This window comes from Lithobates pipiens, unplaced genomic scaffold (genome assembly GCF_037356315.1).
Source record: "Lithobates pipiens isolate NorthernLeopardFrog02 unplaced genomic scaffold, aLitPip1_a1.2 Scaffold_27, whole genome shotgun sequence".
Taxonomy (NCBI): Eukaryota; Metazoa; Chordata; class Amphibia; order Anura; family Ranidae; genus Lithobates; species Lithobates pipiens.
The window spans coordinates 29,913,282-29,938,891 of NW_027507788.1; the positions used below are offsets into that span (position 1 = coordinate 29,913,282).

Genomic DNA, 25,610 nt, shown 5'->3' on the forward strand with positions numbered 1-25,610 from the left:
CCTTTGCTCACCCGTTGCCAAAGGGTGTTTTTTGCAATTAAATATTTTAGAAGGCAGGATTCTTCTGAAGTTCATTGTTAAAATTGTCACCCTAATACCTTTTTACTTGTGTGAAGCTTACTGCCGCAGGGAACAGCATGTATCCCCCCTGCCCGAGCCGGTTTCCATCGCTGGATGGAGAGTAGTTGAGTGTCACAGGCCTCATGAAGCAGTAGACCTCATATTTATCCACAAACCTAGCCAGCACTGAAGGAAGCCTGTAGCAGCATTTTCTCCAGGAAAGGTAGGCTTTCCACAAAGCACTGATGCATATTTTGCTAAGGTGGGTAAAGAAATAGTAGTTGGGGTTGAACTGCGTTTCCAGGAAAAAAATGCTGCTACAGGCTTCCTTCAGGGCTGATTACTCGAAGAAGGCCTATGCACTTGGTTAGATGAACTTTGCTAATGGGGAGGGTATGCTAGATTGTGAGCGTATGACACCTTTAGCAGAGATCCACATAACCAAGTGTCTAGACCAGTGGTTCTCATCCACCAGCTCACCGTTGGACTGCAGCTTTCCTTCTCCTGGGCCTCCAGCCAGATGCAGATCCCTTAACCTTTTACAGCGCCTCCTAGCTTCCATTGTGCCCTCAGAACCCTAAGAGCCCTCAGCTTTCACAGTGCCCCCCAAGATTCCCACAGTGTTTGCAAACATGTAGCAGAACCCTCAGCCCTCCATAGCACCCCCAACCTTCAACAGTGTCCCGCTGAGGCCCCTACCCTCCCACAATTCCCCCCCCCCCCCCCAGCCTTCCTCCGCAGTTCCATAACCTCCCACAGTTCCCTCCAACCCTCCTAAAAGTTTCAACCAGCATGCTTCAGAGCCCGTAGCCCTTCATTGTGCCTCCAACAGTGTCCCACAATACCCCCCGTGCCTTCCTCCACCGCTCCACAGTGCCACAACCTCTCACAGCATCCCCCAACCCTCCTAAAAGTTTCAACCATCATGCTGCAGAGCCCCTAGCCCTCCATTGTGCCTCCATCAGTGTCCTGCAGTGCCCCCCCCCAACCGTTTACAGTGCCCATCAGCCTTCTGAAAAGCCTCCACCCTTCCATAGTGCTCTCAGGCCATTGAGACCTCTCAGCCGCCACAGTGAGCCCCATCCTTCTACAGAGCCTCCACCCCTCCATAGTGCCCCCAACCATATCCCCAGAGTGCTCCCAGGCCCTTGAGACTCGTTAGTCTCCAGTGTCCCCCCAGGCTTCTGCTGAGCCTTCACCCCTCCCATAGTGCCCCCAACCTCCCAGATTGCCCCCCAGCCCTCCTAAAGTTTCAAACAGCATGCTGCAGAGCTTCTAGCCCTCCGTTGTGCCCCCAACCTCCAACAGTGTTCTGCAGTAGCCCCCAACCTTCTACAGTGCCCATCAGCCTTCCGCAGAGCCGCCACCCCTCCATAGTACCCCCAAACATGTACCAGAGTGCTCTCTGGCCCCTGAGACCCCTCAGCCTCCACAGTGCCCCCCCCAGGCTTCTACAGAGCTTCCACCCCTTCATAGTGCCTCAACAGTGACCCTCATCCTTCTGCAGAGCCTACACTCTTCCATAGTGCCCCCAACCATATCCCCACAGTGCTCTCAGGCCCTTGAGACCCCAGACTTCTGAAGAGCCTCCACTACTCCATAGTATCTCCAATAGTGACCCCCCCCCCCCCCCCAGTCCCCTCCAGAAACCTCACCCCCTACAGGACCTACAAGTTTGCTGCAGAGCCCTCTAACCCCCCCAGAACCCCTGTACCCCCATCTTTGCCTTCTATATAGGAGCTTCCTGTAATAAAGATCGGACTAGTTCTGTATCTGGTAGCTTCTAGTGGGTGTAGCCTGCTCAGGCTATGTACAGCACAGTGATGGTGTCCCTTTTACTTTTACAGGGTAAGATATGGGTTTGCATTTCGTGTACTAAAGTGGATTTATATCTTTTGTAGCTACAGATCAAGATTCTCTAAACTTTCTAAACAAAGTGCCAGTTTACTGTCCTTGAGCCTTTAGAGGAGCCGGATTATGACCATTGGGAGTAGAAAAGGTCCCAACGTCGGTGGGGAAAAAAACATTTCTTCATTGTTGGTGTCAGTGGGAAGAATAGTACCCCATTATTGGTGATATTGGGCTCCATTGTTGGTATCAGTGGGAGGAATTGTGCCCTGTTGTTGGTGCCATTGGGCTCCATTGTTGGTGTAATTGGGAGAAATTGTGCCCGGTTATTGGGCTCCATTGTTGGGGTCAGTGGGAGGAATTGGGCCTCGTTGTTGGTGTCAGTGGGAGCAATAGTGCCCCATTGTTGGTGTCAGTGGGAGCAATAGTGCCCCATTGTTGGTGTCAGTGGGAGCAATAGTGTCCCATTGTTGGTGTTAGTTGGAGGAATAGTGCCCCATTGTTGGTGGTGTTGGGCTCCATTGTTGTTGTCATTGGGAGAAATTGTGCACTGTTGTTATTGGGCTCCATTGTTTGTGTCAGTGGGAGGGATTGTGCCCCATTGTTGGTGTCAGTTGGAGCAATTGCCCAATTCTTGTCAGTGGGAGGAATAGGGCCCCATTGTTGGTGTTATTGGGCCCGATTGTGGGCGTCAGTGGGAGCAATTGTGCCCCATTGTTGGTGACGTTGGACTCCATCATTGGTGTCAGTGGGAGGAATTGGGCTCCAGTCATTGGCCGCAGTTTGGAGACACTACTATAGAGGAATATGTTTACTTGAAGATGTTTGTACCCGGAGTTCAGGTTTACGTTCTGCATACCGCTAAAAAGCGATCCTCTGCAAGTTCTGTAAATGGAGTCCGGTCCGGGGCGCGCACATTAATAACTTCCTTGTTTTCGGCGCACAGAACTCTCAGTTCTCCTTCTGGGACTGAAATGTGATAAAGATCAGAATTTTTGTACAGAAGGGGAAGTTATAAAGTTCACGTAGAGAAAGTCACGTTGCACCTAGTAACATGTTCGGTGGAAAGTCCTGAACATTGTCTCCCCCCCCATTACTCATCATTATGTAGAGTGGGATTCTGGTTGTCCCTGGGGGTTTCCATGTGGACTTGGCACAGCTGAGCTCCCCCTCCAATGGAAAACACCAAAAATCCCCTCTTTATATAAAATTTATAAGGAGAAGTAGAAGTGACGCCAAGCCAGGGCCTGGGAGCCAATCGTAAGAGCAGCTTGTCTGAGGCCGTATTGTGCAATGCCAGGACGCAATCCTCTCCTCTGTATGGGTTCAGGAGTCTGGATTTGGTTGGTGGGGGGGGGGGGGCTGAATCACTGAAGTCAGGATCTGGAGGATATTTAAAGAGCAGAAAGTGCTGAACAAACAGAAGATTCTCATTCATGGGAAAAGCAGACAGACGCGTGGAGGGAACTGAACCGTACCCTGGGCTGTGGGAAGTGTACACAACACGCCGCTTAAAGGGACACACCACCTAGACATGGACATTGTGCATTTAAAGCGGTAATCAACCCAAAACCATAAATGTAATATATTGCAGCTTACCAATACCAATTTAAATGTGGTGGCTGCATTTGTTTTCTTTTTTTTTAAGCTTTTTTTTCTTTTACCTGGTGATCTGACCAGTGACACCTGTATTAGTGGGACACATCGTCCAATCAAAGAACGGCCTGTATTTGTTAAAATTAAATAAACCAAGGCGTTCTGTGAATGTTGGTAGTATTGAACCAGCGCCCCTCTGTGGTTACTATGCAGAATGCTGGTTACTGGATTCGGGAAGATAACAGCGATCGTTGTAGTAGCGCGGACTACTACAGTGACTTTCAGCTTGCCCAGGGATTGCTCGGGTATGAGATATCCATACTTGCATAGAGATATGGATGGATTGGGGATTGGGGGGGGGGGGGGAGTTTTCTTTTGACTATCAAAAATAAATGAAATGGCGTTTTTGGTTTGTGTTGCTCAGATATCGTGAAGACCCTCATTATGCTTTAAAGGCACATGCTGCACCTAAAGATGACCTGGTTTTAGCCTCTTGCAATCCCTGTACAGCAGAGCTCAGAGGGTGGGAGGGAAGAAGCAGCACGACGAGCAAGTCGGGTGTATTGCAGTGCAAGGAGCACCATGATGGGAAGGAGATTGAGAAAGCAGTTATGGAAAGATGAGATCATTGGTCTTCTAGTTCTCTTTGGGGAAGACCTGTAAGTGAAAATGAAACTGCAACAGAGAGAGATCAGATGTGACAGGGCTGTGCTGTGTGGCAGAGCTGTGTAAATCTCAGGACTGGATGGACAGGTTAAAAAAACAGCTCCCATCTGTAAATTTTGTGGTTCCCCCGGAGTTTGGCAGTAATGCAATTTTTGTTGCTGTCCTTTTTATAAGTAAAATGTGAGGGGCCTGCCCTGTGTATCTAAACCTATGTAATGTGGTGTTGGCCAAGTGTTTAGGAGGCTGAAGATTTTCATTTATTAAATGTTACCATTGTGATGTTTGTTGTTATTTAGGCGATTGTTGTGTGTGTGTGTGTGTGTGTGTGTATATAATATATTTGCACTATGGGTACTGCAGTCAGGCTGCCAGTGAAGTCATGAAGGAACCTCTTGAGTATGACTCTAACTTGTTTGTCCTCTCTCGGCAGGGTGCTCTCAGCGTTGGTAACCCATGGTGGTCGGACGCCCAGTGACACTCCTGGGGCAACCGGAGCTTCCCCTTTGCCTGGAACCAGCCAATCGCAAAGCTAAATCCATGTCCCCCGAAAGAAAAGAAGAAAGCCTGTGGGAGCCTGTGGAGGAGGTGGAAGGGGACTCAACGTCTTCAGAGGGAGGGAGGATCACCGACAGCACCGACGACGAAGAGACCAGCAGTACAGAGAGCGCTCAGGTGAGTTCCTCTGCACTGAGCAGCAGAGATTTTAGAGTAAATGTATAAGTTGTAGTAATGGGAGAGAAGGCAGAGAGCAAGAGTGAGTGACTCTTCCATCTCCCTATTCATTAGGAGGTTTCCTGTGCCAGTTTCCCCTACCACCTTGCCTAGTGCAATCCGACATGCTGGTTAAGTTGAGAATTGTTGGGTGGCTGGATCATACTTGTCCAGTTGGCCGTTGTCTGGTGTCTTCTGCAATAGCGGATCATGGTCCTTTAGCACTACAGGCAAAAAGCCGTCACTTCAGTAGCAAAGGTTGCAGGTCCTGTCTTTCTTGCACCCCCTTTCTGCTGCAGTGCCCAAGGTGGTCACCTCTTCTGTCTACCCTTTGGCCAGGCACCTGTGTTGCCTGCGCTGGAGATATGGCAATGCAGGTGTGTCTGGCTTTTTTTGCTCTTTGGACTCCCAGCAATGCCTCCAGACACACCTGCATTGCCATATCTCCAGCGTCGGTGACACAGGTGCCTGGCCGAAGGGTAGACAGAAGACACCACTACCTTGGGCACTACAGCAGAAGGGGTGTGCAAGAAGGACAGGGCCTGCAATATTTGTTACTAAAGTAGGGTGGTGGAGTAAGGGAACCTCAGCCTTTTTGCTCTTTGGTCTCTTAGCAATGCCTTCAGAGTGCCCCTCCCCCACTTCGGTAGCATAGATTGTAGTTCCTGTCCTCCTTGCACCCCCCTTTCTGCTGAAGTGCCCTTGGTGGTTGACCCGTGCCACCTTGCCTAATGCAACCCCACATGCTTGTTCAAGAATGATTGTTGGGTGGCCTGATCCTATTTGTCCAGTTGGCCATTGTCTGGTGTCTCTGTGCACCTGCCATGCCGGATCATGGTCCTTTAGCACTGCAGGCAAAAAGGCTGAAGTTTCCCCTCCGTCACTTCAGTAGCATGGATTGCAGGGAGGGGGAACTTCAGCATTTTTGTCTGTGCTGCTAAAGGACCGTGATCCGGCATTGCAGGAGACACTAGACAACGGCCAACTGGATAAATATGATCCGACCACCCAATTGTTCTCAACCAGCATGTCGGATTGCATTAGGCAAGGTGGCAGGGGAAACTGGAACAAGTAACCTAATGAATAGAGAGATGGAAGAGTCGCTCACTCTTTTTGTTAATATATACTGTGTGTGTGTGTATATATTTATATTTATATATTTTTTATTGTAGATTTGATTTTATATTTTGTTCATCTCCCTTCGCACAAGAAATGCTCAAAAGAAGTCCCTAACCCTTTTGAGAAATTGCGTTTTGCGGCACTATGCATTTTGACATGCCAGTTCTCAGATGCATGGGGATGCCCTTTAGAATGGGGCTCGATTCGCATTTGTGTGCTGCGGGAACAAGTGCAAAATCGCAGGCTTTCCAGCAATGCACAAACTCTTCGCTGTTTTGCAGACGTGCGGCCGTGCCATTGGTTTGAAAATTTTCCCGTGTGCCAAAACGCATAGTGACACAGCACCATGCCTTTTGGAGCAGCGCAATTTATCACTATGGTCAGGCACTTCTTTCGAGCATTTCTCATGCACAGAGCAGCCCATTGAATTGAATAAAAAATAAAATAAAAACATAAAATAACAAATGCAAAATAAAACCTATAATAACAAATCTAAAATAAAGCATAAAATAAAAATGTAACGCAAATCTAAAACAAAATATCTATCGCTCGCCCTATCGCTCGCCCTATCGCTCGCCCTATCTAGACTAACTTTTGAGTGTTTCTAATGCGCAGGACAGCCCATTCGTTTTAATTGGCTACATGCAGAACCACGTGCAGATGCACAAAATGTGAACCTAGCCTTAACAACACCGCCGCACGTTTCTGTGTGTGGCGGGAAATTCCTGAAAAGCACAAATGTGAACCTAGCCTGAGTATAGTGTCGCTTTACAGATATGATGTGGGAGGGGCTGGTAAATAGGTGGACCAACAGGATAAAGAGATCGGGATGGGTGTGGCCATTGTGGTCATATAAGCTGGTGAGGAGGCGGGGCAGTGGCACAGTGTTTTCTGCATTTCAAGTTCTGAAAATCACCCCCTTCACTGTGCAGCTATAAAATGGCGGAAGCCAAGCAAATGTTGCGTTCCCTTTAAAATAATTTAGCAGCAAAATCCATTCTTCTTGATGTGTTTCAGATGTATGCTTTATCTGGTTGGGGTTGTCCTTGAAGTAACCACAAGGCTGCCGTCCTCTTACATTTCTCACCCTCTGAAATAGGAACTGTAGCTCTCATTCATCTTGCTTCAAACAAATAGTCTTTAAATACTGAAGAAGAAGAATTAGTTGTTCTTCACATTCTAGAGCTCTTCCAGCAAATTAACTCTTTTGAAGGCGATAGTTTGATGTTCACCCCATTTATTTATGGACAGGGCTATTTTATTCTCCCTCTTGGGAGTTAAATGTTAAAATAGGGGACTGCCAGGCGTTTTGGAACAGGAAGTTTCCCACCAGTGACCGTAAATAAACTATTGAAGAGGGACAGACTTGGTAGTACAGTACATGGCTTGTGTAGTGGAGGACCCTAGGAAGAGAAAATATAATGGTCTTGGTCAGTTGTACGAATGTTCATTTTTGGAGCCCATCTCCAGGAAAAAGAGCGATTGTTGGGTGGCCACCGCACTGCAAGGGTTAAATGCTGGGGGAACCCCCCCCCATGCTAGTCCAGGGGTGGACTGTCCCTCGCCAACCTCATGTTTAATGCAGGGCTCTGCGTTGTACTTGATGACATCAGTGGACCTGCGACCACCAAAGCATAGCTGGTCTTGCAGCCTAGTGGGCACCTGAGGGAATGGAGGTTTGGGTGAGTAAAAGTTATTTTTCTTGCCCCCTAGACACAAATGAGCATTGAATCCTTGCAACGCAGTGGCAGCCCCACTTCAAGGAAGAATTTTTCCTTTCCTTGTAGTTCAGCTTTAAAGTATGTAAGCCAGTGGTCATCAACCCCGTCCTCAGGGCCCACTAACAGGCCAGGTTTGCAAGATAACTGAAATACACAACAGGTGATATAATTTGCTGCTCAGTGATTGCAGTATTCTAGTCTGCATCTCTCCAAGGTAATGCATAAAGCCTGGCCTGTTAGTGGGCCCTGAGGACAGGGTTGATGACCACTGACCTAAGCCTGTTGTGTTTTCAGGACAGGCAGTGAAAGAACTCTTCCCAATGGAATATCTGCACAAGAAGCATTTCCATGGTCTCTGACCATCTCTCTTGTAACTCCATGGACTGTCTCTTGAAGCATTTCTATGGACTCTGGCCATCTTTTCAAGCATTTCCAAAACGTCTGGCCTTCTTTTGTAGCATTTCCATAGTCTTTAACCATCGCTTGAAGCATATCCATGTCTCTGGCCATCTCTTGGACCATTTCCATGGTCTCTGGCCATCTCTTGGACCATTTCCATGGTCTCTGGCCATCTCTTGGACCATTTCCATGGTCTCTGGCCATCTCTTGGACCATTTCCATGGTCTCTGGCCATCTCTTGGACCATTTCCATGGTCTCTGGCCATCTCTTGGACCATTTCCATGGTCTCTGGCCATATTTATTACATTTAAATTGTTTCTGCCCATCTCTTGTAGCATTTCCATAGTCTCCAACCATCTCTTGTAGCGCTTCCATGGTCTCCTGATCATCTCTTGAAGCATTCTCATGGTCTATGGCTATCTCTTGCAGTGTTTCTATGGTCTTTGACCATCTTTTATAACATTTCCATGGTTCCTGCCCCTCTCTTGTAGCATCTCCATGCTCTATGACCAGCTGTTGTAGCATTTTCATAGTCTGCTGTTGCACAACTGCAGTATCTGACAGCTATTGGTAGACTTAAATTCACAGAATTTTATACAAGGCCCTTTGGTGATGTCAGGGAGGCTCCACTTGAGGCTTACTATTTTAGGTAAGTTGACCACCACTGCCATATTCTATCAAAACTAAAAATAGTTGGAACTTGGTTTACTTTCATATGTCTTGACGTTTATTTTTATATCTCTTTTTGCGTCTATAAAATCTTTATTTTATAAATAGGCATTGAAAAAACGTTTCCAATGTTTATTGTATCAGTCTTGAATGCTATAAATAACAGACATGTATACAAAATACACTACGTTTTACATAAAGGTTTATACTTCTATTTTGGATGGGGAGGTGCTGGTTTGTTATAGAATTATCTATCCATTAGTCCTTAATAAGCTGTATGGGCTTTGGGGGTAGAGATACACTCAAAGATTGGTATTGTCAGAAAATAAATCGAGAGAAAACCCTGGGTTCATTATTTATTTTAATAACATTTCCGTGCCTGGTGAACTGACCATTTTTATAACGTATCATTATTAAAAATCTAGTTTACTTTTGGTAGTGCAGTGTTTGTTATTACAACGCTGGGAGTCCTCACGCAGATAGTGCTCGTTGTGGAGGGTTTTGGCTAGAGAACAAGAATAGCCTCTATAGAGTCTGAATTGTCATTTGCTAAAATCCTCATAATGTGTATAGGCCTGGAGGGGGGTCTTGCATTTTAATTAACACATTTAAAAATGTGCTTTAAGGTTTTCTCTACAACTGGCAACCCCCCCTGATGATGGTACACTGTGAGGGTACAAAGTAGAACATCAAAATGCATGGCATGCTTTTATCAGGATGTTAGGGAATGGGGGAGATGTTTTCTCCTAGGATTGCTAAGCACCGTTTGAATCTAAAAACAGAACATAACATCCATTCTAGTTTTTTGAAAATTCTAACTATTTTAGTAAAAAAAATAAAATAAAAAAACCCCTCCAAACTACCAAAATATTTGGACAGATTACCTATAGACGAGTTTTTGCTGGTCTTCTTTGGCAGCAATTGGCCTGTGTATGGGCCTGTCTTGACTTTGAAAGCTTAACTGGAATCCTGGAGTCTTGTATACGTTTTGTATTGTCCGTATTTTGGTAGTAAGCCTATGGATAATCTGGCACCATGCCATGTTCATCTTTATTTAGGTTGAGCAGTCAGATTTTGTCATGAGGTCATCCATTCTTAACCAAGGTTCCAGAGAACCCCAAAGTTCCTCCAGGATTGTGTAGGGCTTCCTTTTAGCTGTGAATGATCAACCTCTCATCTGATAGTTCTTGTATAGTTCCAGTTGCAATGCTGCTTGGCAGAGCCAGCAGTATAACACTAATGATCTTTTTAGGTGGCTAAGTGTGGCATTCTGACCACCACTGTAGAGGTTGCATTCTTCCCACTAACCTCCAATGGAGCTGGCCATTGGGCAGCTTCTGCACACGGTCACCTAGGGTTGGGCTAAAGATGAATAAATGCTAGAATCAAGGCACCATGCTTTTTTCATCTTTGTTTATGGATGAACAGTCAGATTTGACCATGACCACAGAGATCATCCATTCTCAAGCAAGGTTCTCAAGCAAGGTTTCATAGAACTTCAAGGTTCCTTTTGCAAGTGTCTAGGGGTTACTTTAGCAGTGGATGATTAACCTAGTCTAGAATTAAGGCACCGCACTGTAATATTTTAGCCCAGATATAAGTTCTGACTATGGATAATCTGGCCATTGGGCAGCTTTTAAAAATTCCCACGATCACTGTTTTGGACTAAAGATGAACGAATCTAGAAGGCACCACACCGTAATATTTGAGTCCAGATATAAGCTTATTCTAAAGACCAGGTTGATGCACACTCTTTCTGATTTTTCTAGTGTTCCTTTTGGGCTTCCCCGTACCTTGACTAGCTTTGAACTATTGAAGACCTAAGATTCTTCATTGCTGAGACATCCATAAGAGTTTTTTTTTTTTGTTTTGTTTTGTTTGCATATTTGTGCTCTGCAACCACCTACTGAGCACACCGCCCCAGGGATTGGCTGATGCCCATAAATATTCAGGCTACTCACTTAACTTGCTCTACTCCTATGTTCTGTAATTTTCCAGAAGGTAGGAAGAAGTAATCAAGTCTGCAGCCTGTGAGACCCTGAGCGACCAAACAGCTGCTCCACTGATTATGGGCGATGGAATAAATTATTCAAGCTACTCGCTTAACTTGCTTCACTCCTATGTTCTGGAACCTTCCAGAAGTCAGGAAGAAGTAATCAAGTCTGCAGCCTGTGAGACCCTGAGCGACCAAACAGCTGCTCCACTGATTATGGGCCATGGAATAAATATTCAAGCTACTCGCTTAACTTGCTTCACTCCTATGTTCTGGAACCTTCCAGAAGTCAGGAAGAAGTAATCAAGTCTGCAGCCTGTGAGACCCTGATCAGCCCAAGCAATCAACAGCTGCTCCACTGATTTACAGAAGAGCCACATAAGAAAGGCTAAATTTACCAAGCAACCTAGTACCTAACTAGGAGGGTGCTACACAGCCAATAATGTCTTTGGGGTGGATACACAACACGCTTGTCCAGTTTTTATTGCTGTCTGTGCTTCCATGCTCACAGAGATTCCCCCCACTATTTGTCCTAGTGACCGTTAACACCAAACATGAAAGAAAATCCCATGTTTTGGGTTGTCATCTGACACTGGGGGACACTAGTACTGATGGCAACCTAGGGTTTCTCTCACTGTGAAGGGATTTCCTCAGACTTTCCGCTTTGACTATGGGACAGAAAGTGAAGGGAAATCTCCCCAACGGGGACACAGATGGCATAAAAAATACAAAAATAAAAATACAACTGAAAGGGGCTTGACTCTCCCTTACTCTATCCAAAATGAAAAAAAAAGCTTTGCTTTGGGTCTACCTTTTCATGGTGCAAGTTTCAGAGCTGTCACCCATCTCTCACATTGAACCACCAGCTGTCATCAGTCAGATTATCAGCCAAAGAAAGACAGACAGCAATAAAAAGCTGACAGGGGTAGCTGAGAAGGTAGTCATGTATAAGTCAATGCAATTATCTCATTATCTATTGTGATGGTGGTGGAACTACCTTACGGGTCTGCCGTTGGCTTTCGTGCAGCCCCTCCCCCCTTGCAGTAAATTTCATGAAGGTGTCGGGTGACTGCGCACTTTTTTTTTTTTTTTTTTTTTTATTGTCTGCTTCATCAAAAATTTGATGTGATGACTATTAAAATCCCTCCCAAATCCCAGATGTGACGGGCTGCGAGAGCAGGTCATAAAAATAATTACAGGTGTCAAATTTGGACACAAAAAAGAGGCGTTCGTGAGATCTGCGTTCCTCCCTCCACACCTCTCCTACCAGAAATCATCGCTCATTTAAAGTGGTACCGTCCCTGTCTAGTCCCAGATTCTGTAGGCATGACTTGGCAGCCACTGCAGGATCATGGCATAAACACGTCTGATTGTTCTAGCCATGTGACCGTGTTTATGCATTAAGCAGACATTTGTAGTGCTGGCTTCTTTTGGGGTAATCATGCCGATCGCTCTGGAATATTATTTGGACTTTCACTTTTTGCGATTCTGCACTGCGTCGCTTTAACTGACAATTGCGCGGTCGTGCGATGTTGCATCCAAAACAAAATTGACGTCCTTTTTTTTTTTTTTTTTTTTTTTTTTTTACCGCGAATAGAGCTTTCTTTTGGAGGTATTTTATCGCCTCTGTGTGACTGTTGGTATGATGTTCTTGTTATGAAATGCTGTATTCGTTTTGTGCCAGATGTAATGAGACGCGCACCTTAAAAAAAAGTTACATTTTTGTCTCTTCAGTCTACAGAATATTTGCCTAAAAGTCTTTAATCAAGGGATAAACAAGATGTTTTTTGGTAAATGTGAGACAAGCCTTTGTGTTCTTTTTGGTCAGCAGTGGCTTTAGCCTTGGAACTCTCCCATGGATGCCATTTTTTGCACAGTCTTTCTTATTGTTGAATCAGGAACACTGATCTTACCTGAGGCTTTGAGGCTTGAGATGGGTTATCTCCTCAGTGAGTGGGCTATGGGCGATGAGTTATTGACTATGGCTTATGGGCTATGAGTCATCTACTCAGTGGGTGCACTATGGGTGGTGAATGATGGGTTATGGACTATGGGTTATCTCCTCAGTGGGTACACTATGGGCAGGGGTCAGTGTGCTATGGGTGATGGGAGGCGGATTATGGGTATGGACTATGGGTTATCTCCTCAGTGGATGCACTATGGGTGGTGGGGAGTGGGCTATGGAGGATGAGCGATGGGTTGTGGGTTATGGACTATGGATTATCTCCTCAGTGGGTGCAATATGGGTGATGGGCTATGGACTATGGGCAAAGGGTTATGGACTATGGGTTATCTCCTCAGTGGGTGCATTGTGGGCTGTGAGCGATGGGCTATGGGTCATGGACTATGGCTTATGGGCTAAGGGTTAGCTCCTCAGTGAGTGGACTATGGGCAAAGGGTTATGGACTATTGGTTATCTCCTCAGTGGGTGCATTGTGGGCTGTGAGCGATTAGACTATGGGTCATCTCCTCAGTGAGTGGACTATGGACTATGGCCAAAGGGTTATGGACTATGGGTTATCTGCTCAGTGGGTGCATTGTGGGCTATGAGCGATGGACTATGGGTCATCTCGTTTAGTGAGTGGGCTATGGACGATGAGTGATGGGTTATGGGCTGTGGATTTTCTACTCGGTGGGTGCACTATGGGCAGTGGGCGATGAGAGATGGGTTGTGGGTTATGGAGGATGGGTGCACTGTGAGCTATGGGTTATCTTCTCAGTGGGTGGGCTATGGGTATCTCCTCAGTGGGTGCACAGTGGGCATTGGGCAATGGGTTGTGTGCTATGGACTATGGAGGGATGGGGGTGGGGGGGGGGGGTAGAGGTCCAGTCGCTCATGGAGGATTTTACAAGGAGGCAGAAAAAAACAGTAAGAAACTATTTAATGAAAAATAGATTACAGGGCCATTAAGTAGAAGATGTGTATGGATGTTTGGTGGAGAATAAGGATATTGTTTAGTGTCACTTTGAAGAAAAATGAACATGGCAGCCAGGCAAGCAACATTTTTAAAAGGAGTGGTCAGCAATGGCAGCCAGATTGTAATTTTCCCATGGGGGGGGGGGTTCTGTGTCGGGGCTTCCATAGACTCGGCTGGATTCTCGGTATAAATTCTTCCCACATTCACAACACTAATTATATCATTCAGCAAGTTTCCAGTGTTGCAATCCAATCACATGTATGGATGACCCCCGACCTCCTCCATGGATGATGGAAAGTCACATTCTGTAAAGTTGCTGATATGAGTGTTGGATGTAGATCACAAAATTTCTACATCAGCGTCACCACAAAGACCGGGGGCGGATGGCGGATGGGATTAAATGTGGACGGAATCGCTCTATCCGCGGTCGAATAAAATGTACGTTTTTCTAAATATTGACATAGCGTGTTTCCTCTGGCCCCTTTAAAAGAAAATTGTGGGCTCTGATTGTTACTTAAAGCAGAAAAAGAATAACTAGATAAAAATGAATAGCTCTATAAAACATAAAATAACAAAACCATTTTTTTCTGCAATAATCACGTTCAATCCAGAGTATACCTCACCAAATGTCTTCAGTCTGACAGCCAACATCATTCAACCCACTTCCCCTGAGCCCAGGTTGTTCTGGACCCACCCCGGGAGAAACAGCACATTGATGACTCCATCTCTCTGTCTCTTTGCTCTCTCCTCCTATCGGAATGCTTCTGGTCAGCACATGACCTGATTGGCTCCTTGTGCTGCTGCTTCCTCTCATACTCCAGCCCTGCACATTTTTTATTTATTTTTTTAAAAGAAAAGGGAAGGGATTAGAACCTCTGTCAGGTTTCTATTGCTGTGCCCTTTTGAAAGATTTAAAGTGGTTGTATACTAATTCTTTGACTTTTACCCGCAGGAAAGCCTAAAATAAGGCTTAACTGTAGGTAAAAAAAAATATCTTCTAAACCTGTACGGTTTAGGAGATATTCCCCTCGCAATGCGCCGCTGACTGCAGCGGCGCATGCACACAGGGGATTCTCGGCTGGAAGCCCGGCAGACGCCGGACCGCGCCGGAAAGAAATCTCCTGCGCGCATGCATGGGAGTGATGATATCGCAACTCCGGCCACTCACAGCGCCGGAGCTGCGATACCCGGAAGAAACGCCAAGGGAACATGTCGGCTCCCTCGGCGTGGATCGAGCCAGATGTCGGGGCCTCGTTCTAAGGTAAGTATTTCATAATGAGCTAGTATACGGGGGAATACTAGCTCATTATGCCTTTTCCTTTGCAGGGGAGAAAAAAATAAATAAAAAGAAATTCAGCGGGTTTACAACCGCTTTAAGCTCCATACACACCATCAGATTTTCTGCAGATTTTTTTTTCCTTCAGAGTTACCAAAACCATATAATAGGAGGTCAAACTTTAGGAGTTTCAATTTATACAATCAGGCAGGCCCTTCCACTACATGGTTTTGGTAAATCTGAAGACAAAAATCAGCAGAAAATCTGATGGTGTGTTTGGGGCTTTACTAATTTCCTGTCCTATTACCGTGGTCACCAAGGCAGGAAGTAGGGAAAAATCTCCCTAGTGGAGACACAGTAAAAGAAAAACCTAAGAGACTAAATTCTATTAATTACAGTAGTACCTTGGATAGCATAATTCATTCCAGAAGAATGTTTGTAATCAAAATCGCTCGTATATCAAAGCGAGTTTCCCCATAGGAACCAATGGAGACTCAGATAATCCATTCCACAGCCACTGCTTGCCTATGCAGTACTGCATGTGGCCAGGGTTGGGGGGGCACCAGAGACACTTGGAGATGCTCGGAGACACTTGGAAGCACAGAGAGGCTCAGAAACACTCTGAGACGCTCAGACACTCTGAGACACTCAGGAACAGAGAGTTTCTGAGTGTCTCCGAGTGTTTCCGAGTCTCTCTTTGCTTCTGTCTCTGAGTCTCTGAGTGTCTCTGAGCGTTTGAGTCTCACCGGCGCCCCCCCCGCACCTCTTTCCAAATGCGGTACTGCACACCAAAGAGGCTTGAATCCTGCTCGTCTTGTGAGACAATGCTCGCAAAGCGAGTCCAAATTTTACGTGCTTCCCGGCCGCCTCACACAGTTATACTGTGGCAGAAGGGCACGTACAGGCAGATTAACGTAGCTGTACATTGCCCTTTAAGAGCGGCGCACCCGCCGGGAGCTCGGTGAGTGTGATCGCGGGTCCTGTGGACTCTAACTCTATGGGGATACCCACGATCGTCTCACGGAGAGGGAGAGCGGGGAAATGCTAATGGAAACAAGCATCTCCCCGTTCTGCCTAGTGACACTGATCACCGCTCCCTTTAATCGGGAGTGGTTGATGAGTGTCGTGTCACACACAGCCCCTCCCCCCACAGTTAGACTCACTCTCTAGGACACACTTAACCCCTGCAGCACCACCTAGTGGTTAACCCCTTCACTGCCAGTCACATTTACACAGTAATCAAGGAATTTTTAATTGCACTGATCGCTGTATAAATGTGAATGGTCCCAAAATCGCACCAAAATTGTTCGACGTGCCCGCTATAATGTCGCAGTCCTGATAAAAATCGCAGATCGCCATCATTATTAGTAAAAAAAAAAAAAAAAATGTATAACAAAAATGCCAAAAAACCATCCCCTATTTTGTAGACGCTATAACTTTTGCGCAAACCAATCAATACACACTTATTGCAATATTTTTTTTTTACCAAAAATATGTAGAAGAATACGTATTGGCCTAAACTGAGGAAAAATGTTTATTTTTTTATATATTTTTGGGGGATATTTATTATAGCAAAAAGTAAAAAAAATAATGCTTTTTATCTAAATTGTTGCTAATTTTTTTGTTTTATAGTGCAAAAATAAAAACCGCAGAGGTGATCAAATACCACCAAAAGAAAGCGCTATTTGTGGGGAAAAAAGGACGTCAATTTTGTTTGGGAGCCACGACGCACAACCGCGCAATTGTCAGTTAAAGCGGCGCAGCGCTGAATTGCAAAAAAACGCTCTTCAGCCAAATGGTCCGGGGCTGAAGTGGTTAAAAAAAAAAAAAAAACGCTTGTATTGGGAAACGCTTGTAAACCGCATTGCTCGCGATCCGAGGTGCCACTGTATTTCACAAGGACTAAACCCTTCTCTGATTGGTCCACCTCAGCAATAGAAACCTGACGGAGGATTTATCCTCTTGCTCACTTGCTGCAACTCATTGACTATTTAGCGGGATCCTTTTTAAACAATCTACAGACAATCGGTCTGGAGTCCGGGCATGCTGGGACTTGTAGTCCTATGGAAGGACTGTGTTGTTCTCGATGTTTGGAGAGCAGAGTTGGGTTTCCTGGAATAAGAGATGAGCTCAGAGTGCGGTTGGCTGTCTGCCTGATCGTTTCTTCACCCCGCCATGGTGGGAGGATGAGATTTCCCGGGAGGCCCTCCAAGTCACACTGATGGAGGACGTCCGGTATGGGGATTGTCACCTGCGCCCTCCAACTTGTCAGAGCCACTTCAACCCGGCATCTGTCACGTATCATCAGCGTGCGTCATATCGCCACTACACCCAGCGCCGCTTCTGTACAGCGCAGACACTCGGCGGATTCACCCTTTATGGACTGGCAGCATTTAACACCTAAAGCTGGCCATACACTATACAATCTTCATACAATCAGCTTTAGATGTAGGACCCGATCACACTGAAGCTATCCATATAAATCTGCATGAAATCAAAATCTAAGGTTTGCCATACACATAAGGCTGGCTCATACATGATACAATTTTAGGATTATACAATCTTTCTGTACAGTTTTCCTTTTAGCCCTTTAACACACGGTCGGAGATTCCGACAACCAAATCCGTCGGAGTAATTCTGGAAGAGGTCCGGAAGTGATGTTGCATACACACGGTCAGACTAAGTTGTCGGAAAATCCGATTGTAAATAACGTGATGACGTTATTTCGTTAGGACGGGACTACGTTCAGGCTAGTAGCCAATAGCTTTGGTCTAGGAATTTGATCTGAGCATGCGTGGCACTTTGTCCGTCGGAGTAGGCTAACACATGATCGGAGTATGTCCGATTGGAGCATTTTTGTCAGAAAATTTTACCGGCAAGTTGGAAAAGTTGGTCCATCGGATATTCCGACAGAAACAATCCGATGGAGACCACACACAGTCGGAATAACCGACAAAACGGTCCGATAGGACACATTCTGACGGAATTTCCGACCGTGTGTACAAGGGCTTAGATTTAGAAAAAACATGAGGTCAAACCTAAACCCTTTCAATGCGTGTGCAATCCAGCTAGTTGAAGGTAAATCTAAAGGAAATTAAATAAGAAAATTGTACAATGTATGGCCAGCTTTACAGTCCGACCTTACAACTTTTGTACATTAGACTTACCAAAATCGTGTAATATGAGCATCTACCTAATCTATCCAATTCATTTGTATCCAATCAGGCAGATCCTTGCACAACATATTTGTTTGTGCAATCTCCTTTAGATCTCCAATATGATTGTATAGCGTATAATCCGTCTAACGATGGCTATACACCGTACGGTAAAACTGAACAATCAATGTCTGATTTGGCAAAAACGTGCGTTTTTCGTTTTGTTCCAAATTAATATTCAGTTTTTTGGAAATTTGGATGTATCCGAATCAGAATAATTCTGAATTTAAACAAATCCGAAATGAAGAAATTTCCCCCCCATGACGTTGATGCAGAAACGCCCCCCCCAGTGACGTTGATGCAGAAACGCGCCCCCCCCAGTGACGTTGATGCAGAAACGCGCCCCCCCCAGTGACGTTGATGCAGAAACGCGCCCCCCCCAGTGACGTTGATGCAGAAACGCGCCCCCCCCAGTGACGTTGATGCAGAAACGCGCCCCCCCCAGTGACGTTGATGCAGAAACGCGCCCCCCCAGTGACGTTGATGCAGAAACGTGCCCCCCCAGTGACGTTGATGCAGAAACGTGCCCCCCCAGTGACGTTGATGCAGAAACGTGCCCCCCCAGTGACGTTGATGCAGAAACGTGCCCCCCCAGTGACGTTGATGCAGAAACGTGCCCCCCCAGTGACGTTGATGCAGAAACGTGCCCCCCTAGTGACGTTGATGCAGAAACGCCCCCCGCCAGTGACGTTGATGCAGAAACGCCCCCCCCGCCAGTGACGTTGATGCAGAAACGCCCCCCCCGCCAGTGACGTTGATGCAGAAACGCCCCCCCCGCCAGTGACGTTGATGCAGAAACGCCCCCCCCGCCAGTGACGTTGATGCAGAAACGCCCCCCCCGCCAGTGACGTTGATGCAGAAACGCCCCCCGCCAGTGACGTAGATGCAGAAACGCCCCCCGCCAGTGACGTTGGTGCAGAAACGCCCCCCGCCAGTGACGTTGGTGCAGAAACGCCCCCCCCCAGTGACGTTGGTGCAGAAACGCCCCCCCCTAGTGACGTTGGTGCAGAAACGCCCCCCCCTAGTGACGTTGGTGCAGAAACGCCCCCCCCCTAGTGACGTTGGTGCAGAAACGCCCCCCCCCTAGTGACTTTTGTTGCAGAAACGCCCCCCCCTAGTGACGTTGGTGCAGAAACGCCCCCCCCCCCCTAGTGACGTTGATGCAGAAACGCCCCCCCCCCCTAGTGACGTTGATGCAGAAACGCCCCCCCCCTAGTGACGTTGATGCAGAAACGCCCCCCCCCTAGTGACGTTGGTGCAGAAACGCCCCCCCCTAGTGACGTTGGTGCAGAAACGACCCCCTCTAGTGACGTTGATGCAGAAACGCGCCCCTCCCCCCAGTGACGTTGATGCAGAAATGCCCCCCCTAGTGACGTTGATGCAGAAACGCCCCCCCGTGAATTCGGTGCAGAAACGCCCCCCCCCCCCAGTGACGGTGCAGAAACGCCAGCCACATTAATTACATCTTTTTTCTAAAATCTTAAAACTGTGCGTTTTTTAGCTTTGGTTTTGGTTTTTGCCCAGTGTATCTTGAATTTTCGGTTTCGGCCCAGAAATGTAATTTCATTGCACCACTAGTAATGACGCTAATGCAACGTATAAACAGCAACCAACTGCTCTAGACTGCATAGTGTGCATAAGTAAGATCTGGTACATATGCCATCATGGGTCAGCACTGAGACCCAGGGAGACACAGCCAGCCACTGTGTATTTTTTTTATGTGGCAGCGCAGGTTTGGAAATGTAGGATTGGACGGAGCAGTAAAATTATGAAAAAAGGAACCTTGTATCGGCAAGTACTGATAATTATTTCTTTGCTATAATTTAGATTAGGAGTATTGATTTCAGGGAGTCAAAAGTCCTGAAGCCAGAGAGAGCCAGGCCACTAGCATTGCACTGGATGTAATTCGACCTGGAAGACCGAGGACATCTAGTGGTGGAAAGGAATTGCTGTGAATCGAGGAGCTTTAAGTGCAATTATCCTCCAGCTCATGTTGCTTATATAACTCTGATCACACTTATATAAAGGTCATAAAAAAATAGAGAATGTTTACTTTGAGGCTCATATTGTTGCCACTAATTGGTGGTGTCACCTCTGTTTTTATATGACTCCAATACACAATGCAGGTATTAACCAATAAACACGAGTAATTGGAGGATGGGATTTAGGACAGTACAGTATTAGGAGGTCATTGGACTCCGGGTTATAGATTACACAATGTTCCTCGGTATGACAGATCGCTGTGCAATGTGTCATGTTGTCGGACCATGAGGACCTGATGACTACACTGATGGGAGTCGCCAGGGCAGGAACAGTCTCCTTTCTTTACAACTCCATTCAGACAGAGTTATGGTGTGTGATTAGTAGGAGCATTTGTCGGGTACAAAGGATGTGTCACATGAACTTCATTTTAAATGACTTGTAAACTTAAAGTAAAAAAGGACCATGTATACTTATAAAACACATAAATATATAGACAATGCAATGCAGGTACCATTCCTGTGCAGCCAATCATGTTGCTTGTTCTATACTGGTTACTATCTCGGCAAACCTTCCACTAAATGCAATAGACTCCATTCACAAAGCTTTTCAGCGAGGATAACCAGATTTATTTAAGCCGTGGCTGCAATTTTCAAATCACATTGGATTACACTGAAAATAACTGACACTTTTTAAATCAAAGAAGTATATGCATACTGGTTACTATTTCAGTGAACCTTCCACTAAAATGCAACATTCTCTATTCACAAACCTCTACCACAAGAATAAGGAGCTTTATTTAAGCCGTGGCTGGAATTTTCAAATTGCATTGGATTACACTAAAAATAACTCACACTTTTATAATTAAAAAAATAAAAAAGTGTCAGTTATTTTCATTGTACGTATGTATGTGTAAAAAAAGAAAAAAAAAATGTATATTGACACTTTTGGATTACAAAAAATAAATGATATACACACACACACTGATATATATATATATATATATATATATATATATATATATATATATATATATATATATATATATATATATATATATATATATATATATATATATATATACACACATATGTGTGTATATATGTATGTATATATAATAATCTATCATGTCGGATTGCATTAGGCAAGGTGGTAGGGGAAACTGGCACAAGTAACCTCCTAATGAATAGGGAGATGGAAGAGTCGCTCAATCTTTTTGTTAATATATACTGTGTGAATGTATGTATATGTGTGTGTGTGTATATATATATATATATATATATATATATATAATATGTGTGTGTGTGTATACATAATGTGTATACACACACGTATGTATGTTTATATATATATATATATATATATATATAATATACAGTGTGTGTATGTGTATGTTTATATATCATTTATTTTTTGTAATACAAAAGTGTCAGTTATTTTTAGGGAAGTCCTGTTTAAATAAAGCGCCTTATCATTGTGGTAAAACTTTGTGAATGGAGTCTGTTGCATTTTAGCAAAAGGTTTATTGAAATAGTAAAATATGGTTATACTTCTTTTGTATTTAAAAGGGTAAAATAAATAAATATAAAAAATGTTTTTAATAAAAAAAAAATCTATATATATATATATATATATATATATATATATATATTCCCCAAAGAGTTGGATGTTTGATGGTGGGACTCACTCAATATTTCTGATTTAGAGGGACTCTGTCATGAATTTGAAGAAATACAGGTAAAAGAACAGAAAAAATATGTAAAAATGTAATATAAATAATCTATAATAATTTAAATATGTTGGATGCTTAAAATAATTTTACACTGTGCCTGTGCACTTGCTAGCAAATTAGAATTTTGTTTAGGTGTCCTTTCCCTACTCGCTCCATGCACACTGTAGCCATCTTCTGGGCGTGTCTAATTACTGTCTGTGCTAGCCCAACCCTCTTCCCTAGAGAGCTGGTCTTCTGTAAAATGGTGGTGGAGACAACTCACTAGTGCCAGCCCCAGACCTCTAGCAGCGGATCTGGCAAAAAATCAGCAAAATGCCAATTTCCCATGAAATTCCCCCGGGACATGGTAAGACCGGGACAAGGGTCTAAATACCGGAAATGTCCCGGAAAATTCGGGACTGTTGGCAACTATGAACCCATTATATGGCTGAGAAGTGAAGGGCAATAATGGTGCCATTTGAGAGACAGCTGACTCTGCTGGGGCTGCTGACATCACATGCAAGATGGCAGTGCCAGCAGCAGTCTCATGGCTTTTGGATGTCCACACAAGGGAGGCTTTTACAGGTAAATAACTGGCATAAAATTCATGAAATGTGCATATAATCTAATGGGAAGTTTGATGACATTAATGGTCTAGTGACGGGTCTCTTTAAGGGTCAAGCTGCAAGCTTATTCCAGCACAAACCCGTCCTGCACGAGGGACCCCAGCCTAAGATGGCACACGGGTTGGTGCTGGAGAACGCAGGTTGGTGGCTTTGGTAAAAAAGCATAAAAGTGGTTATTTACTGTACACTGATAGATGTTGTAGAGATAAAAAGCTTGAGATGAAAGGAATGCTGCTATAAGAAGGGCTTTGTACATGGCTTCTTCTCTGTATCCCCAGCATGCAGAGGCAGCGAGCGCTCAGGTCGAGCGGCGGCTGGAGGACGAACAGATGAAAGTCATGGGCAGAATCTCCCATCTGGAACAGGACATCCGAGAGCTGCAGCTGCAGAGACGTGAGCTGAAAATCGAGGTAACTCGAATAATGGAACCTTTGTGAACATCAATAGATTTGTTATAATGGCTGAAAACATCTGACACACAGAGGATGAATTCCCTGTTCAGTATGTCAGTCCAGACCACAGGTAGGTGACCCTGGAAAGGTGGAGATCTACCTGAACAACATGGAGGAGATCAAAGATTTCCAGGGTGCATCACCTTTTTTTTTTTTCCTAAGGAGATAAGCTAAAAAGGCACCATTATTATGTGAGGAAGTTTTGAAGAGTGCAGAGGTCAGTAGTAAGTAGTGCAGGGATAAGGATTAGGTAACCCAGAGTGCAGGGGTCAGGATTAGGTAACAGAGTGCAAGGGTCGGGAGTATGTAATGCAGAATGAGGAGGTCAGGTTTAGGAAAAACACAGTGCAGGGGTCAGGAGTAAGTAATGCAAAGGTTAGTAGTATGTATCATATGGTACAGAGGTCAGTAGTGTGCAGCTCAGAGTGCAGAAGTCAGGATTATGTAAGGCAGAGTGAAGTGGTCAGTTATGTAATGCAGGGAACAGGGGTCAGTAGTACATAACACTGAGTTCAGAGGTTCAATGGTACGTATCACAGAGTACAGAGGTCAGTAGTATGTAAAGCAGAGTGCAGAGATAAGAATGGGTAACACAGACTGGAGTGGTCAGTGGAATGAAATGCAGAGTTGCAGGGGGTCGGCAGTCTGCAACGTGGAGTTGCGGGGGGTCGGCAGTCTGCAACGTGGAGTTGCGGGGGGTCGGCAGTCTGCAACGTGGAGTTGCGGGGGGTCGGCAGTCTGCAACGTGGAGTTGCGGGGGGTCGGCAGTCTGCAACGTGGAGTTGCGGGGGTCGGCCGTCTGTAACACGGCGTTGCGGGGGGTCGGCCGTCTGTAACCTCTCCTTCCTTCCCAACCAGCAAAAAAAAAAAACTTTTCCAAGTCAAACTTTTCCCCCCTCCTTGTGAAAGACTCATTTACAGACCTTAAATGTAGAATTCTCTACTCTATCTCTGGCTTTTTGGTATCTTTTGAGCCTTTAGGGGGTAAAAATACACAACTATTTTGTAAGAACACAATTTACTCGCACAATCGGGCTGCCAGGAATTGTACACGGCTGTTCTGAGCAGTTTCGTGCATCTGGAGTCTCTGTAATTCTAGACGTATACAATGTGCGCCAATAAAATCGAGAGGGAAGAAAAACACTGGAAGGACTTTCGTCACATTGTGGTGTTTTGTCCTGGAACACCAGAACACAGGAAATCTCTTTTCATTCTTCGTGCCCCTTTTTTACCGCTGTGTTTTTTTTATTTATTTGTTTGTTATACTTTCCTTCATGACCCATCCTGCACATGTCACAATGGATTCCCAATGCCAGCTGCTTTGCGTCACGCCTCCGCGCCTTGACAAACCAGAATTTCCAGACCGCTCGCCCCAGGGGGGAGGGGAACCCGAAACTGAAGGAGGGAATTGCACTGCAGCCTGGGAATATCAATCGTAAAACTAAATAAACAGGACAGTCATTTTGCATTCTATCACATCAAAAACATAACTTTACTATACCCCCCAGTTCATAATGTCTCTTCATATGTCCTCATTGCAAAAAAGATCATTTCGCCCAAAAGTCACAAGTGAAGCCTGGTGGGATATCACTTGCCCTTATTTTTATTTTTTCAGGCAAAGGACAGGTTTAGGTTAAAGCTATGGGAGGGGGAAAATTATCTATCTATCCTATCTATCCTATCTATCTTTCACCAGCCACTTTATTGGGTACACCTTGCCAGTACCGAGGTGGACCTCCTTTTGCCTCCAGAACTGCCTTCGTTCTGGGTGGCATAGATTCAACAAGGTGTTGGAAACGTTCCTCAGAGATTTTGGTCCATAGTGACATGATAGCATCACATAGTGGCTGCAGATTTGTCAGCTTCAGATCCATAATGCGCATTTCCCATTCACGACATCCCAAAGGTGCTCTATTGGATGAGATCTGGTGAGTGTGGAGGCCATTGGATGAGATCTGGTGAGTGTGGAGGCCATTGGATGAGATCTGGTGAGTGTGGAGACCATTGGAGTACAGGGACCTCATTGTCCAGTGGTGAGATGATTGGAGCTTTGTGACATGGAGCATTATCCTGCTGGAAGGAGCCATCAGAAGATGGGGACACTGTAGTCATAAAGGGATGGACATGGTCAGCAACAATACTCATGTAGGCCGTGGCTTTTAATCGATGCTCAATTGGTACTAAGGGGCCCAAAGTGTGCCAAGAAAATATCCCCCACACCATTATACCACCAGCCTGAACCATTGATACAAGGCAGGATGGATCCAGGCTTTCATGTTTATGCCAAATTCTGATCTTACTATCTGAACGTCGCAGCTGTAATTGAGACTCATCAGACCTGGCAATCTTCTATTGTCCAATTTTGGTGAGCCTGTGCAAAATTGTAGCCTCAGTTTCCCGTTCTGAGCTGACAGGAGTGGCACCCGGTGTGGTCTTCTGCTTCTGTAGTCTATCTGCTTCAAGGTTCAATGTGTTGTGTGTTCAGAAATGGTATTCTCCATACTTTGGTTGTAATGAGTGGGTATTTGAGTTACTGTAAAAAAAAAAAAAACCAAGGGGAACCTATTGTATATTTTGAGTTACTGTTGCCTTTCTATCATCTCCAACCAGTCTGCCCATTCTCCTCTGACCTCTGAGTTCAACAAGGCA

General features: G+C 45.2%; 1 protein-coding gene across 3 annotated transcripts in view; it reads left to right on the forward strand.

Annotated features, from left to right (window-relative positions):
• Positions 1–25,610, forward strand: part of PHLDB3 (pleckstrin homology like domain family B member 3) — a 98,056-nt gene that overhangs the window by 36,308 nt on the left and 36,138 nt on the right. Inside the window, exons 1-3 of one of the 3 annotated variants that reach the window (XM_077456707.1) lie at positions 3,359–3,465; positions 4,601–4,842; positions 22,788–22,919. In XM_077456707.1, the coding sequence (XP_077312833.1) occupies positions 4,624–4,842; positions 22,788–22,919 (351 nt within the window). In that variant the 5' untranslated portion in view covers positions 3,359–3,465; positions 4,601–4,623. Of the gene's footprint in view, positions 1–3,358; positions 3,466–4,600; positions 4,843–22,787; positions 22,920–25,610 lie in introns of those variants that run through there. The other 2 variants (XM_077456706.1, XM_077456708.1) reach the window with 2 other exon arrangements.